This window comes from Phoca vitulina, unplaced genomic scaffold (genome assembly GCF_004348235.1).
Source record: "Phoca vitulina isolate PV1807 unplaced genomic scaffold, GSC_HSeal_1.0 scaffold100, whole genome shotgun sequence".
In the NCBI taxonomy this organism is placed as follows: domain Eukaryota; kingdom Metazoa; phylum Chordata; class Mammalia; order Carnivora; family Phocidae; genus Phoca; species Phoca vitulina.
The window spans coordinates 1882428-1896096 of record NW_022589803.1 but is presented as its reverse complement, the minus strand read 5'-3'; the positions used below and the strand labels follow the sequence as shown (position 1 = coordinate 1896096).

General features: G+C 44.3%; 1 protein-coding gene across 1 annotated transcript in view; it reads left to right on the top strand.

The window, feature by feature from the left end:
* The first annotated feature begins 200 nt into the window (after positions 1 to 200).
* The window catches only part of PI4KA (phosphatidylinositol 4-kinase alpha), a 118472-nt gene continuing 105003 nt past the window's right edge, over positions 201 to 13669 (top strand). The window contains exon 1 of the mRNA XM_032397543.1: positions 201 to 371. Within this exon, the coding sequence (XP_032253434.1) occupies positions 213 to 371 (159 nt within the window). The 5' untranslated portion in view covers positions 201 to 212. The remainder of the gene's footprint in view (positions 372 to 13669) is intronic.

Below are 13669 nucleotides of genomic sequence, written 5' to 3'. Positions count from 1 at the left end.
GGGGGCGCCACGCCCGGTGCACGCGACCGCAGCCTACAGCTCGGCTTCTCTCTCCCCTCCAGCGGTGGAATCACCCCGCGGCCACGCCCCACCCAGTGTCGACAGCAGAGGTCACGTGGCGGGGTAGCCGGAAGCCGCCGCGCCTGCGCCGTGAGCTCTGGCGCTCGCAGGCCGGGTGCGGGAAGCCCGCGGGCAGCGCCGCCGCGCGCGCGATGATGGCGGCGGCCGCGGCCCGTGCAGGGAGCGGCGGCGGCGGCGGCGGCGGCTCCGGCTCCGGCTCCGGCTCCAGCGCCTCGCGGGGCTTCTATTTCAACACGGTTTTGTCATTGGCCCGCTCCCTGGCCGTGCAGAGACCGGCATCTTTGGAGAAGGTAGCCTTGGCCGCTCGGGCCGCGGGCTGACAGGAGAAGGGGTATGGGGTGGCGAGGCGGGTAGGCGGGGCGGCGAGGGTCTGTGGGAGGCCGAGCGCAGCTCTCGAGCTGCCTGTGACAGGAGGGGGTACAGGAGCGGAGGGAGCTGGCGGGGTGAGGAGGCCCATGGGCGGAGGGCGCTGGTGAAGAGAGGAGGGTCATGGGGGTGGTGCGGTCAAGGAGTGGACAGGGCAGGTGGGGATTTTGCGGGTGGGTGGCGTGGGAGGGACGTGAGCTACAGGCCTGGGTTTGAGCCGAGAGGCACCTTGTTGACATCGCAAGGGCGGGGGCGGCAGGCAGGGAGAAGCAGCGGGAAGAGCGGAGGACCAGAGTCAAAACCTGGGGCTCTGCTCCCGACTTCCTCTGCTTTTTATTCCGTGACCTTGGAGACATGCTGTTTTCGTTAAATGGGGGTGCTTACCTACTTTGCCCGCTTCACATTGTTGTGAAGGGCAGATGAAATAGTACATCTGAAAGTGCTTTTTGAAGTGCAAATCCGCGCGTTGTGTTTCTGTGAATCTAGAGGGGGCGTTAGACTGGGTAAAAGATTGTGTTTTGAAGAAGGGACAGTGGCAGGGAATGGGGAATGAATGACAGTGGGCAGAGAATTATAGTATCATTATAGTATGTTAGCACAGAAGGGGTGATATTCTTTTCTTTTCCTTTCTTTCTTAGATTTATTTATTTGAGAGAGCGCGCGCGCACGTGCGTGTGCACGGTGGAGAGGGTCAGGGGAAGAAGGAGAGTCTTAAGCAGACTCCCGTGCTGGGCTGGATTTCACGACCCTGAGATCAGGCCTGGAGCTGAAACCAAGAGCCGGCTGCTCGATGGACTGTGCCACCCAGGCGCCCCAAGGATGAGATTCTTTTTTCATACAGTTTCTGGCAGGTGGAGAGAGATCTGTTGTCTAAGAGTAGGAGAAAAGTGGTGGAGACTGGAGACCTGTCTGCTGCAGTTGAGAGTAGTTTTATGGGGGCGCCTGGGTGGCTCAGATGGTTAAGCGTCTGCCTTCGGTTCGGGTCGTGATCCCAGGGTCCTAGGATCGAGCCCCGCGTGGGGCTCCCTGCTCGGTGGGGAGCCTCCTTCTCCTTCTCCCTCTGTTGCTACCCCTTCTGTGCTCGCTCTATCAAATAAATAAATAAAATATTTTTTTAAAAAGAGTAGTTTTGCAGCTCTGGTGAGGAGTGAGGCTGAAATGCTGTGTTAGGCTCTCTGGCATAGTGTCCTTGGCTTTGTGGTTTCCTAAGTCTGATTTCTCACTTACCTGCAGGATGAGCAGGTCCTGGGAGATTGATGCCAACTTGACTTCTAATTGAAGGAGGAATTCAAAAGAAGGGAAAGTATATGAGTTCTAGAGATAGGAATACCTGAATTTAAATCCTGTATCATTTGCTTACATTAGTGTGACTCTGGGTAGGTCAGTTCTCCAATCTGAACCTTTGCTTTCTCCTGCAAAATACAAGGACAGTACTTGTTAAGAGTATTATGAAGATCAACAAAATGACACATGAGTACCTAATGATTGAGAACTGTTATCATTGAATGAGCCTGACTAATGGACCACAGTGCTGGCTTATCAAATCAAATTCATGCCAGCTAGTCAGCACATTCTATTCTTAGTAGGAGGACCAAAAAGCATATCAGAAGTTTGCTTGCTGGACCCGGAGAAGAGAGAAGAGATTGTAGGGATTTGGGTGAAGACAGTCCTGCAGCTCTAGCAGGGCACCCTTTCCCACTCAGTAACTCTTGAGAAATACACCTTAAGCTCAACTGGCCTTCTTCAGTCTTCTTCCATAATCACAAGAACATTCTGTAATTGCAACATTGTTAGCTTTGTATCTTATAGTAACTACTTCAGTTGTCAAAATCAGGATCTGTTTTACAACTAATTAATACAGCTTTTAGGTTGGCAGCTTCCCAATACTATCTCTTAGTTTGGGAGATATTTCAGTTTCTTTGGCAACATTTACAAATCACTTTAGAAAAGAGTTAACAGAGCCAGCCTGAGTCTGCAATCTTCAGAAGGGATTGCTTGCAAGGTTGGTCCTTGGCCTACATCTGGGAACTTGACACTTGAACTGTTCCCTCCATTTTCTAATTGATAAGGGTGGTTCATTGTGCCTAGACTCTGAACAAACAATATGATTACCTGCTTTCCTCCTGGGAATCTGGAATTTTGATGGCTGCTAAGCAGACAGTGCCTGTGTCTATCAATAAAAACCTTGGATGCTATGTCTCTAATGGACTTCCCTAGGTACAAACAGAGCATACATGTTACTACATTGTCTGCTGCTGTAGAGGGGAGCATGCTGGGTGTATACCTTCACAGGAGGGAGAGAACACGAGGAAGCCCAGGCACAGGTTTCTCCAGAGTCCACCTGTCTTTTTCTCTTGCTGATAAATTCACTGTAATACAATTTACTGTAATTTAGCTATGAGTACAACTATGTATGTGCGGGTAGTCTTGGGACCTTGAAATAATTTCTTTCTTAAAGAAGGCTTTTGTAGGTGGCTGATTCCATCAGATATATGTGGATTCCTCTTATTCTCATTTGGGGTCTTGAGACTTCATTATGCTAGGGATCATTGCTACTATTTAGTCATATAATATATGGCTGCTTACTACATTCCACTACTTTAAAACAATTGGCAACAAGCCCTCAGCATTCCTAGGGAAGTATTCTTGAGGTTCTTAAGAGTAAAGGAATTTCTGACTACCCACCAGGATAATGAAGGTGGGGACTTAAGTGGGGAGATGAGTGTTGAAAAACCTCTCTTTCTCGTTTATTTGTTTCTGGTTTCTTTCTCCTTTTTTTCCAGAGAGAAGGCAGAGGACTGAGTGGGACTTGGTCCAGATAGGGTTGGGCTGAGGATAGCTCAGTTTTCTGAGCTAGACCTGCCATCTCAGCTGACATTGGTAACTCAGGCAGCCTTGACATGCTTTTTATGGCACTTGGGGCACATTAACGACATAACTTTTCCTGTCTTTGTCTATCTACATGCCACAGTGGTGTTTCCTTACTCCACTCACATCCCAGGCTGTGAAACATAGCCTAATGCTACTAAGTAAATTTTATTTTTCCTTTAATTAATTCACTCTTTCATTCAGGAAACATTTGTTGAGCACCTACTGTTAATTAATACACACTAGGTAGGCCAGATCAATAAGAAACAGTGTTAGTGAGATTGCTCAGGTGATCAGCATCAAGTCAGACTTGCTGTAAGTACCCGATCTACTCTTATATCACAGGTCTGGTGACCAGACTCCTGCCATGTTCAGATAGTCAAACCCAAGACTCCTTGGTGTCAATTCTCTGATCCATATCGGAGTTTTGACCTTTTCCTGCTGGGCTGCCCCTTAAGACTGGAACTGCAGCCCTAAAGCCCACCCGCAGGATTGTGAGCCACCCTGAGGACATTGTCTGTGTTCCTTGAGATCACGTCTCACACAGCCCTCAGCCCTCTCCCTCTGGGAGAAAGGTGAGAGGAGAGAAATAGAGAAGAGAGCCCTGTCTACAGTGGAATCTCCATGTATGGTAGGCTTCTAGTCTCCCTCTCTCCAATTTCTTTCTGCCTACTAGTCTTGCTCTGCTCTCCTCCTTCTCATCTGTCTTCAGAATGTTACTGAGCCGCCCCTGTCAAGCTTCCTCCTGGATCTGCCTGGTTATACTCCTCTGTGTCTAGGATATTGGTGACCTCTTCCTGCCTTTCCTCGTCTGGCCTGTACCATACTAATGGACCCTGAACCCTGGGATATGGAGAGTTCCTGGCAGAGCTGAAAACTAGGCAGCATTCCTTGCTCTCCCACCCCTCTTCCCACCCTCAGGAGGCTTTGATCAGAATCTTTTTCCATGTCCTAAAATATCCTCTTTTCTTCGGTTAGAATGCTAGAATCTTGAGGTGTCTTAGCTAACTCAATGTGGTGTTTAAATGGCACTGCAGCATTAGGGACATGCCAGAGCCTCCCTGGTGGACCGATGTGCTCCAGAAGATGAGCTGGTTAACTCTTATCTCTCATTGGAGGAACATCTGTTCTGATGCTCAGGGCAGTGGGCTTTCTGGAATTCATGGTTATCCACTCCTTTAGAGTGGTTTACCATGGAGTAAAAACCATGGTATTGGCATTTTTTTTTCCAGCATCGTGAAGCTGAAAATTTCCATCCTCACTCCCTTTCCTTTGTGAGGCCGTGTTAAAAACAACCATCTATAGAGTAAGGGGAGAGAAAATTAGTGTCAGTAGAGGGAATTCATGATGCTAGAACCACTGTTGTTAAACCAGCTCTAAAATATTTTAAGAAGAAATTGGAAGAAGAAAAAATCTTTACTGTAATCATGCCACATTAACTGTATTAGGTTGCTACGGCTGCCGTAACAAAGTACCACAACGACTTAAACAACAGAAATTTATTTTCTCATAGTTCTGGATGCTAAAAATCCAAGATGAAGGTGTCAGCAGTGCTGGTTTTTTTTGAAGCCTTTCTCTTCGGCTTGTAGATAGCTGTCTTCCTGTGTCTTCACATAGTCTTCTCTCTGTGCCTGTCTGTATCCTAATCTCTTGTTATAAAAACACTAGTCAGGGCGCCTGGGTGGCTCAGTGGTTAAGCAACTGCCTTCACCTCAGGTCATGATCCCAGGGTCCTGGGATCGAGTCCCACATCAGGCTCCCCCTGCTCTGCGGGGAGCCTGCTTCTCCCTCTGCCTCTGCCTGCCACTCCCCCTGCTTGTGCTCTCTCTCTCTCTTTCTCTGTCAAATAAATAAATAAAATCTTAAAAAAAAAAAAAAGTTTAAAAAAACAAAAAAACACTAGTCAGATTTATAGGACTGGCCCACCCTACTTACCTTGTGTTAACTTAAAAACCCTATATCCAAATACAGTCACATTCTGAGGTACCTGGGGATGAGGAATTCAATATATGAATTTTGGGGGGAAACAATTCAGCCCCTAACACTTAATGCATTAGCATTTTAATTTCTTAGATCTCCTTTTTAGTCTTTAGCTATATTCACTTTATTGCTTTTTTCAAAAATAGCCCATATTTATTATGTTAATGGCTGCATGTCATATTTTGTATTGATAGATCATAATTAAGCATTTCTCTGTTTCGACTGTTTAGTTTTTCCCTTGTAAAACAGCATGTTTGTACATCTAGAATTTTGTCTTCTTCTAAATCACATTCTTCTGTTAAATGGTGGATGGGTCTTGATGTTTACTGCCCAGCTGTTTTCAAAGGACTGTACTTAGTTATGGTAGATAGTATCAGCAAGACACCTTGTGCATATTTATCTATAGTTTCACTGTTGGATTTTATTTACTTTTTACTGCTAACTCTGCAAGCGTAAAAGGGGACCTTATACTTTTGATTCTAAGATAATGATGTTTGACCATGGTTGGCTATGTTAAATTATGAATTAAACAACCAACCAAAAAACCTACAAGGCGGAAGTGGCCGTATGATACTGTGCTCTTGTTTTCTGCTATGTGGAAACTTGAATTCAGGTTTCTCTTCATATTTGCAGTACTGTTGCTTGGATACTGGCTTCTCGCTGTGTCTGCTCTGGGTATCTTTCTTTCAACAGTTGGCTCTACTAGGTGTGCACACAACTCTGACCCTCAACTAATTTACAGATAAGTAGAAGCAGTGATAGGCGGGGGACTGGCTGGCTATCTGTCCATAAAGGAAGTGGTGTTGGACCATATGGCTTTTCAATAAAACTCCCCTGAGAAGATATTTAGCCATTTTGCACTCTGCTGCCGTGGGAATGGGAGGTACAGATAATTTTTTCTGCGGGCCCCAAACCTTTTCTCTGTGGCTCTTGACAGGTAGTGAAAAAGTAATAGAAGGTAAAAAAGTGAAACATGCTCTAAGAAAGTGAAAGTATTGTGCATACTTGCTGGGAGATTACTTTCAGCTGAGATTCTGAATAAGGAAGGCCTGGAAGTGATGGGGATGGACATTTGTAAATGCCAAGAGTGGCTGGCAAGGGAAGGTCATTTCAGATAGAACAGAGAGCAAAAACACAGAGGAAAATGAGGAACAACAGTAATAGGGTTCGGCAGAAATATAGTATATTTAAAGGGAAGAGTGTAGATGAGAGTGAGAAGAAAGCAGGTGGCCTCATATATAGTCCCAGGCTCAGAGTTTACATTGAATTGATGAGACAGGAAAGAGCCCTTGAATATTTCAGGGCCATGAGTTATGTGCATTAATAAGATTATTATGGCCGCATTGTTTATCTCGATGCCCTTAAGGATTCTCAAAATTGATGTGTCACTAGCTGTTTGCTCCCCCAGAGGGCAGAAATGTTCTATTTCTGACTCCTTACTGCAGATTTTCTCTTCTGCTGTCTGTGTTTGCAGTTTGCACCTAGTGGAGATGTGGTTGCCTCCAATCTCATCCACCGGCAGCTATTCCCATCCTTGTTTAAATTGCTGAAATATATCTGTGCACTTCATTTTCCTCATTATTTATATATTTGTTTTTGTATTTGCTTCATGCGTGTATCTTGGCATTTTGGAAAAAGGCTTGGCCTTTTATGAACATTGCCAAGCTGGCCAGGACATTACTTTCGTTTATGTGTTAAGATACAGAGTTGAGGCAGAAATCCTCAAATCTTACTTGAATTTATTCACTTAGTTCTGAGAAGCTCTGTCTTTGCTGCTGAAGCTATTCTCTTTTCCTGGATATTTCTATGTGTAAAGCTGGCCTGGAAACCTGGATTCAGGGCCACCAAGGCTATCTGTACCGTTATAAAAGCAAATGAGGGTGACATTTGTTCATTTGTTCATTAGTTCATTCATTCATTAATATAATAAATCTGAGTGCTTACCGTGTGCCAGGCCTTGGAGGGGCCCATTAGAGGGATGAATGAGTAGACGTGGTCTTGTTATCATGGAGTTGTCCTGGAGCTAGACAAGCATTAAGCAAAAAACTGTAAGTAAATATGATTGCAAATGCTAACAAGTGCCAAGAAGCAAAAGTAAATGGTGTTGGTGAATACATTCATAATGTTTTACTACCATCACCATCATCCATCTTCAGAACTCTTTCATCTTGTAAAACTGAAGCCCTAATTGCAGTTGATTTTTGTATATTGATCTTGTATCCCGCAACCTTGCTGAACTTGTCTTTTTAGTTCTGAAACTTTTTTAGGTTTTCTATATACAAGAGTATGTCATCTGCAAATAGTTTTACTTTTTCTTTTCCAAACCGAATGCTTTTTATTTCATTTTCTTGTCTCATCGTCCTGGCTAGAACCTCCAGAACAATACTGGATAGAAGTGGTGAGAGTGGGGGCGCCTGGGTGGCTCAGTCGTTGGGCGTCTGCCTTCAGCTCGGGTCGTGGTCCCGGGGTCCTGGGATCGAGCCCCGCGTCGGGCTCCCTGCTCCGCGGGGAGCCTGCTTCTCCCTCTCCTACTCCTCCTGCTTGTGTTCCCTCTCTCGCTGTGTCTCTCTCTGTCAAATAAATACATTTTAAAAATCTAAAAAAAAAAAAAGAAGTGGTGAGAGCGGACATTTTTGTCTTGTTCCTGATTGGGGGGGGGGGGCAACTTTCAGCTTTTTACCAGTAAGTATGATGTTAGTTGTGAGTTTTTTATAGATGCCCTTTTTCAAGTTGAGGAAGTTCCCTTCTATTTTTTTCTTTCTTTCTTTTAAGATTTTATTTATTTGAGAGAGAGAGCGTGAGAGAGAGAGAGAGTGTGCACTCGTGGGTGGGGGGGTAGAGGGAGAAGCGGACTCCCCGCTAAGCAGGGAGCCTGACGTGGGGCTTGATCCCAGGACACTGGGATCATGACCTGAGCCAAAGGCAGATGCTTAACCGACTGAGCCACCCAGGTGCATCCCCTCTTTTTTTTTAGAGGGGGGTGGGGCAGAGGGAGAGAGAGAGAGAAAATCTTAAGCAGACTCCACACCCAGTGTGGAGCCTGTCACGGGGTTTGATCTCACAATCCAGAGATTATCACCTAAGCTGCAGTCAAGAGTTGGACACTTAACCGGCTGAGCCACCCAGGCGCCCCCATTCCCTCCTATTTCTAGTTTGTTGAGTGTTTCTATCATGAAGCAGTGTAGAATTCTTTCAAATGCCTTTTCTGCATCTATTACAAAGCTAATTTTAAAACTTTGTTAGGGCAGATCTATAATAGCTTTTGCTACAGGGATAGTTTAACTCCACTGCTAAGGTGGGGCCCCTTTGAGGTCTCTACTGAATGCTTTGAGGGCTTTCTGCTCTCGCTGGGAGTCACTCAGATGCCTCTCAGCTCTGTGTGAACTCTGGGAGCCATCCTACTCACAGTTCCCTGGTGGTTCTTTTCCAACTTCATGGAATATCACCTATACTGGTACGTCTTAGTATTCATCAAAGACTGAGGGGAATTCTGTTATGATTTCTGGAGCTTTTTTTTGTTTGTTTAGCTCTCTCCTCTTCAGAATTTCCAGCTGCTTTTGACTTCCTGTACTCTTATTTCTGTCTCCTCCACTTAGACCATCATGATCTGCTTGGAATGCCCTTTTCTGTTCTGTGGACTGAGATGTGTCTTCTGGCAGAAAACCAGGCAGTCATAGGGCTCACTTTGTTTCCTCTGTGTCTCAGGTATTATAGTCCTGTGCTACTTGTCTAGTATATGAAATGAGTGGTTTCATGTATTTGTCCATTTTCCTAGTTGTTTTATGGCAGGAAGTTAAACCCCAGGTCCTGTTACTCTCTCATGACTATAGGTGGAAGTTTTTGGATCACAGGATTTTAGTGGTAGAGCAGACATTGCAAAAAGCTATCTGATGATCCTCTTATTATGTGAGAAAACTGAGGCTTGAGGGAGATGACTTGCTGATATTGGCATAGGTTTAAGACACTAGGAAGATTCTGTGGATTTCCATATATACACACAGTTGGTGTTTTGTCCACATTTTACAGAAGGAAATACAAAGAGATGTTCGGGTAGGTTTTGTCAGTTAACTTGGGTCACTTAGGTAAGAAGTGGCAGAGTTGAAGTGAAAATCACAACCTCCCAACTCTGTGCAGCTACCGGGATCATTGCCTGTTGAAACAATGTATCAGGAATCAGAGACATGCGTTTCTCTGTGTTGTACCCTGCCAGGCACATGAGCAGGGCTCAAGAAACAGAGACTCATGCATTGTGTGTAAAGGCACACGTAGTGCTACCTGTGTTGGACGTTGTAGAAAGCCATGTTAACTGATCACACAGCCAATAGAGCATCTTTAGTGAAACTCCCATCCAGGACTGCTTGTAGGAGTAGATGCTGTTGCACTTGCATCTGCAGCTCTCTGCGCACTTTGTCGCAGTCACCTTTGTTTATTGTGATAGCTCTGAGTCACTTAGAAAAGGTTAGCTTCTGTTCAGTGTTCTCCATGGGGGCGGTACATTTGAGAAAGACAAAAAATGGATTTAACAAAACACTGCCACAGATACTTAAAGCTTAATCTCTAGTTCTCAGGGAATTTTGTTTCTCCCGAAAAACTATTCCCAGAAGCTTCAGATAACAAAAGTTGTACTCTTTTAAAAAATTGTTTAATTAGCCAGCTTGTAATGCTATTATAGTAGCTTTATTTTGACCTACATACCTTACCCACCCCCACTGTTATGTATGACTTTTCATCTGCAGTTTTCTGCCCAGTCATCCAGACTTGTGAGGGCATCTTGTTTTCTCCTTGGTTTGACATTTCCTTTCCTTGGCAGTCTAAATTCACCTCGTGGTCTCTCTCTCTCTCTCTCTTTTTTTAAGTAGGCTCCACATTGGGGCTTGAACTCATGACCCTTAGATCAAGACCTGAGCTGAGATCAAGAGTTGGACGCTTAACCAACTGAGCCACCCAGGCGCCCTGGTCTCTCTCTTTTAATACGCTTGGGTTAAAATATTGTCAAGAGTTCTTAGCAAAGTCTAAGCAAGTTACCTTTGTTGCCTCTTTGTGGTCCGTTGGCTTATTGACCTCCTCCAAGTGTTGCCCAGAGCCCCTCTGGATCCTTTTTTTTTTTTTTTTTAAAGATTTTATTTATTTATTTGACAGAGAAAAAGAGAGCACAAGCAGGGGGAGCATCAGGCAGAGGGAGAAGGAGAAGCAGGCTCTCTGCTGTGCAGAGAGCCAGACATGGAGCTCCATCCCAGGACCCTGGGATCATGACCTGAGCTGAAGGCAGATGCTTAACTGACTGAGCCACCCAGGTGCCCCATAGATCCTTTTTATAAATGGGAGTAACCCTGGCCATCTCTGTCAGATTTTGAGCTTAATGACTTTTTATAATGACAGGATCTACTCGTCTCTACCCCCTAAAAACAACGAACTTGTTAGTTTGTTGTAAAATTCTGGAAAAAAAAAATTAGTGTCTTTGTTTTCATTTTTTAAATTATAGTGTTAATGCTTTATTCTGAATTAGGACTGTGACTTCTCTGGGTCTCAATCTTTTATCTTTAGAATGGGGATAATAAATAATATTACACTGTTGTAAGGATTAGGTGAGATCATACAAACCAGCACCTTGCATGTGATAAATGCTCAATAACTGTTAGCGCTTAGTATTTGGAGACTGGTGCCCACCAGAACTGGTTCTCCCTTATCTGATATGTGATGACTTTTATAGGACTTGGGTTCAAGCCTTCACTTTTTTTTTTTTTTTTTCTGCAAGAGTCCCAATTTCCAAGGGCATTTTGCATCAGAGCCTAGACCTGGTGCCAGGTTTTCAGGGGCCTTTCATCATTTGGTTTCTGACTTGTGTTCTTCACTAGCTGTGTCATTTTTATTGGTTGTATAACTCCAGCTATATCATAAGGATTGTGCGGGTGTGACTGTATTTATACATGACTTCATTTGATTATTTTTCAATCTTTCATTCATTTGATGATGCAGCAAATATTTGTTCAGTGCCAGTTGCTTGCCAGCACTGTGCCCAGTACTGATTATATGACAAATGTCACAACATAGTTAAACCCTATAATAGGAAGGCTGGGTTCTAGTGGTCCTCTTTCTTTTTTCTTTCCTCCTCATCCCATTAAATCCCTGTGACACCAGCCCCTTTAGTTCCACTAAATAGTTGTTAAGTTTTTGGAACATATAGGGTACAGTGGATACAGGATGAGGGGGACACAGTCCTGTCTGCAGTGAGTGGAAGAAAAGTTTACAAGTAATTCCAAAATAAGATTTTCAAAAAGATAATTATCAAGTACGTTGTTCTTGGTGGGTTGTTGAGAGGTGTGATGGGAGAGATCATAGCACATTGCTGAGGTCTAGAAAAGCTTTGAGAAGCGGGAGACAGTTGAGATGGATCTTGGAAAGATGGGTTGAATTTTTATAGGAGAGATAAGGCAGATTGAATGAAATGTCGGTGATGGGTGAAGACCATGGAAGAAGCCAGGCAGGGAGAAGTGAGCACTGTATTTGGGGCCTGGGTGTTCAGGGGAAGTTGGGAAGGACCTTCGTTGCCAGGTTGGGAGTGTGCATTGAATGTTCACGGGGATGGGGAGCCACTGGAGGTGTATGGGCCCGGAGTGGTGATACTGGAGTAGGGAGAGACAAAAGTCAGAGAGAGGGTCTAGTTAAGAGCCTGTTGTCTAAGATTGTACTTAACCTGTCTGGGCCTAGTTGCCTAACCTGTTAAACAAGAATAAGATTACACACAATCTGCCTGAAAGGGGGCATTTGGCAGGTGAGTGTGCAACTTCTTCCACCTCTCCATCTCTGATCTGTGTACGTTTGGCAGATGTTAGGGGGCCTCAGGCAACTTCTTCCAGCTCTCCATCTCTGATTCTGTGTACATTTGGGAGATGTTAGAAGGCCTCAGGTCTGAAGCCCAGGTGAGCTTCATTTCAGTCTAGTCGTCCAACTTGCATGGATTCTGGATATCTTTAGAGAAATTATACCAAGAAAAGCTCAGTGTTACATTCCATTTTTCCTGTGATTTTTTTTTTTTTGCTAATGAAGTAATTTAATAAGTTTGATTTTTATTTGCACAGTGCTGTGAAATATTTTCAAGACCATTTTGTGAAGTTAAACTTCATATGTCCGCGTCTCTTGTTTCAGGTGCCACCTGCTTCACTTTTTGCCATGCCTGTTGTCTCGCAGCTGCAGGTGTCTTTGTCAGGGCTGGAATAGCTGCATCTCTTGTTCCTTCAAAAGAGAAAAACTTTTCTACTTGGATTGAGACTCTCGGGGAAGTTATAGTTAAATAGGAGTTGTTTTGGGGCGCCTGGGTGGCTCAGTCGGTTAAGCATCTGCCTTCGGCTCAGGTCATGATCATAGGGCCCTGGGATTGAGCCCCACATCAGGTCCCTGCTCATCAGGGAATCTGCTTCTCCCTCTCCCTCTGCCTTCTCCCCTCTGCTCATGCTCTGTCTCTCTCTCTCTCTCAAATAAAAAAAATCTTTAAAAAAAAATAATCTTTAAAAAATAAATAGGAGATGATTCACTGATAGTAAGTTGGTGGATTAAAGAAGTTATAAGACCATTGTCTGTAGAAAACATGTTTAGCTTATTTGACCCAGATTTTCTTTCAGTTTTACATTACTTCTTCTTGGATTACCCAGATTCCATTCGTTGAAATTCTATACACTTTTCTCTTGTTTTCTGAGCTCTAAGAGTATAAATATTATCGTACTTTTATTTTATTTTATTTTAAAGATTTTATTTATTTATTTGACAGAGAGAGAGAGACAGCGAGAGAGGGAACACAAGCAGGGGGAGTGGGAGAGGAAGAAGCAGGCTTCCCGCTGAGCAGGGAGCCTGATGCCCCAGGCGCCCCTATTATCGTCCTTTTAAAAAGTTTAAAAGTAAAAAGTTTAAAAATCTTAGACATTGGCGCGCCTGGGTGGCTCAGTGGGTTCAATGTCTGACTCTTGGTTTTGGCTCAGGTCATGATCTTGGGGTCGTGGGATTAGGCTTCTCGCTGAGCTGGAAGTCCACTTGAGCTTCTCTCTCTTCTTCTCCTTCTGCCCCTCCCTGCCGCCTCTCTCTCTCAAAAAAAAAAAAAATTTTTTTTTTTTTTTTTTTTTTAATAAATAAGGGCGCCTGGGTGGTTCAGTCACTAAGCGTCTGCCTTTGGCTCAGGTCATGATCCCAGGGTCCTGGGATCGAGCCCCTCATCAGGCTCCCTGCTCAGCGGGAAGCCTGCTTCTCCCTCTCTCACTGCCCCTGCTTGTGTTCCCTCTCTCGCTGTGTCTCTCTCTGTCAAATTAATAAAATCTTTTTTAAAAAATTTAAAAAATAAATAAAAAATAAGTAAAAATATGCATTAATGGCAAAGTTGTTTCCA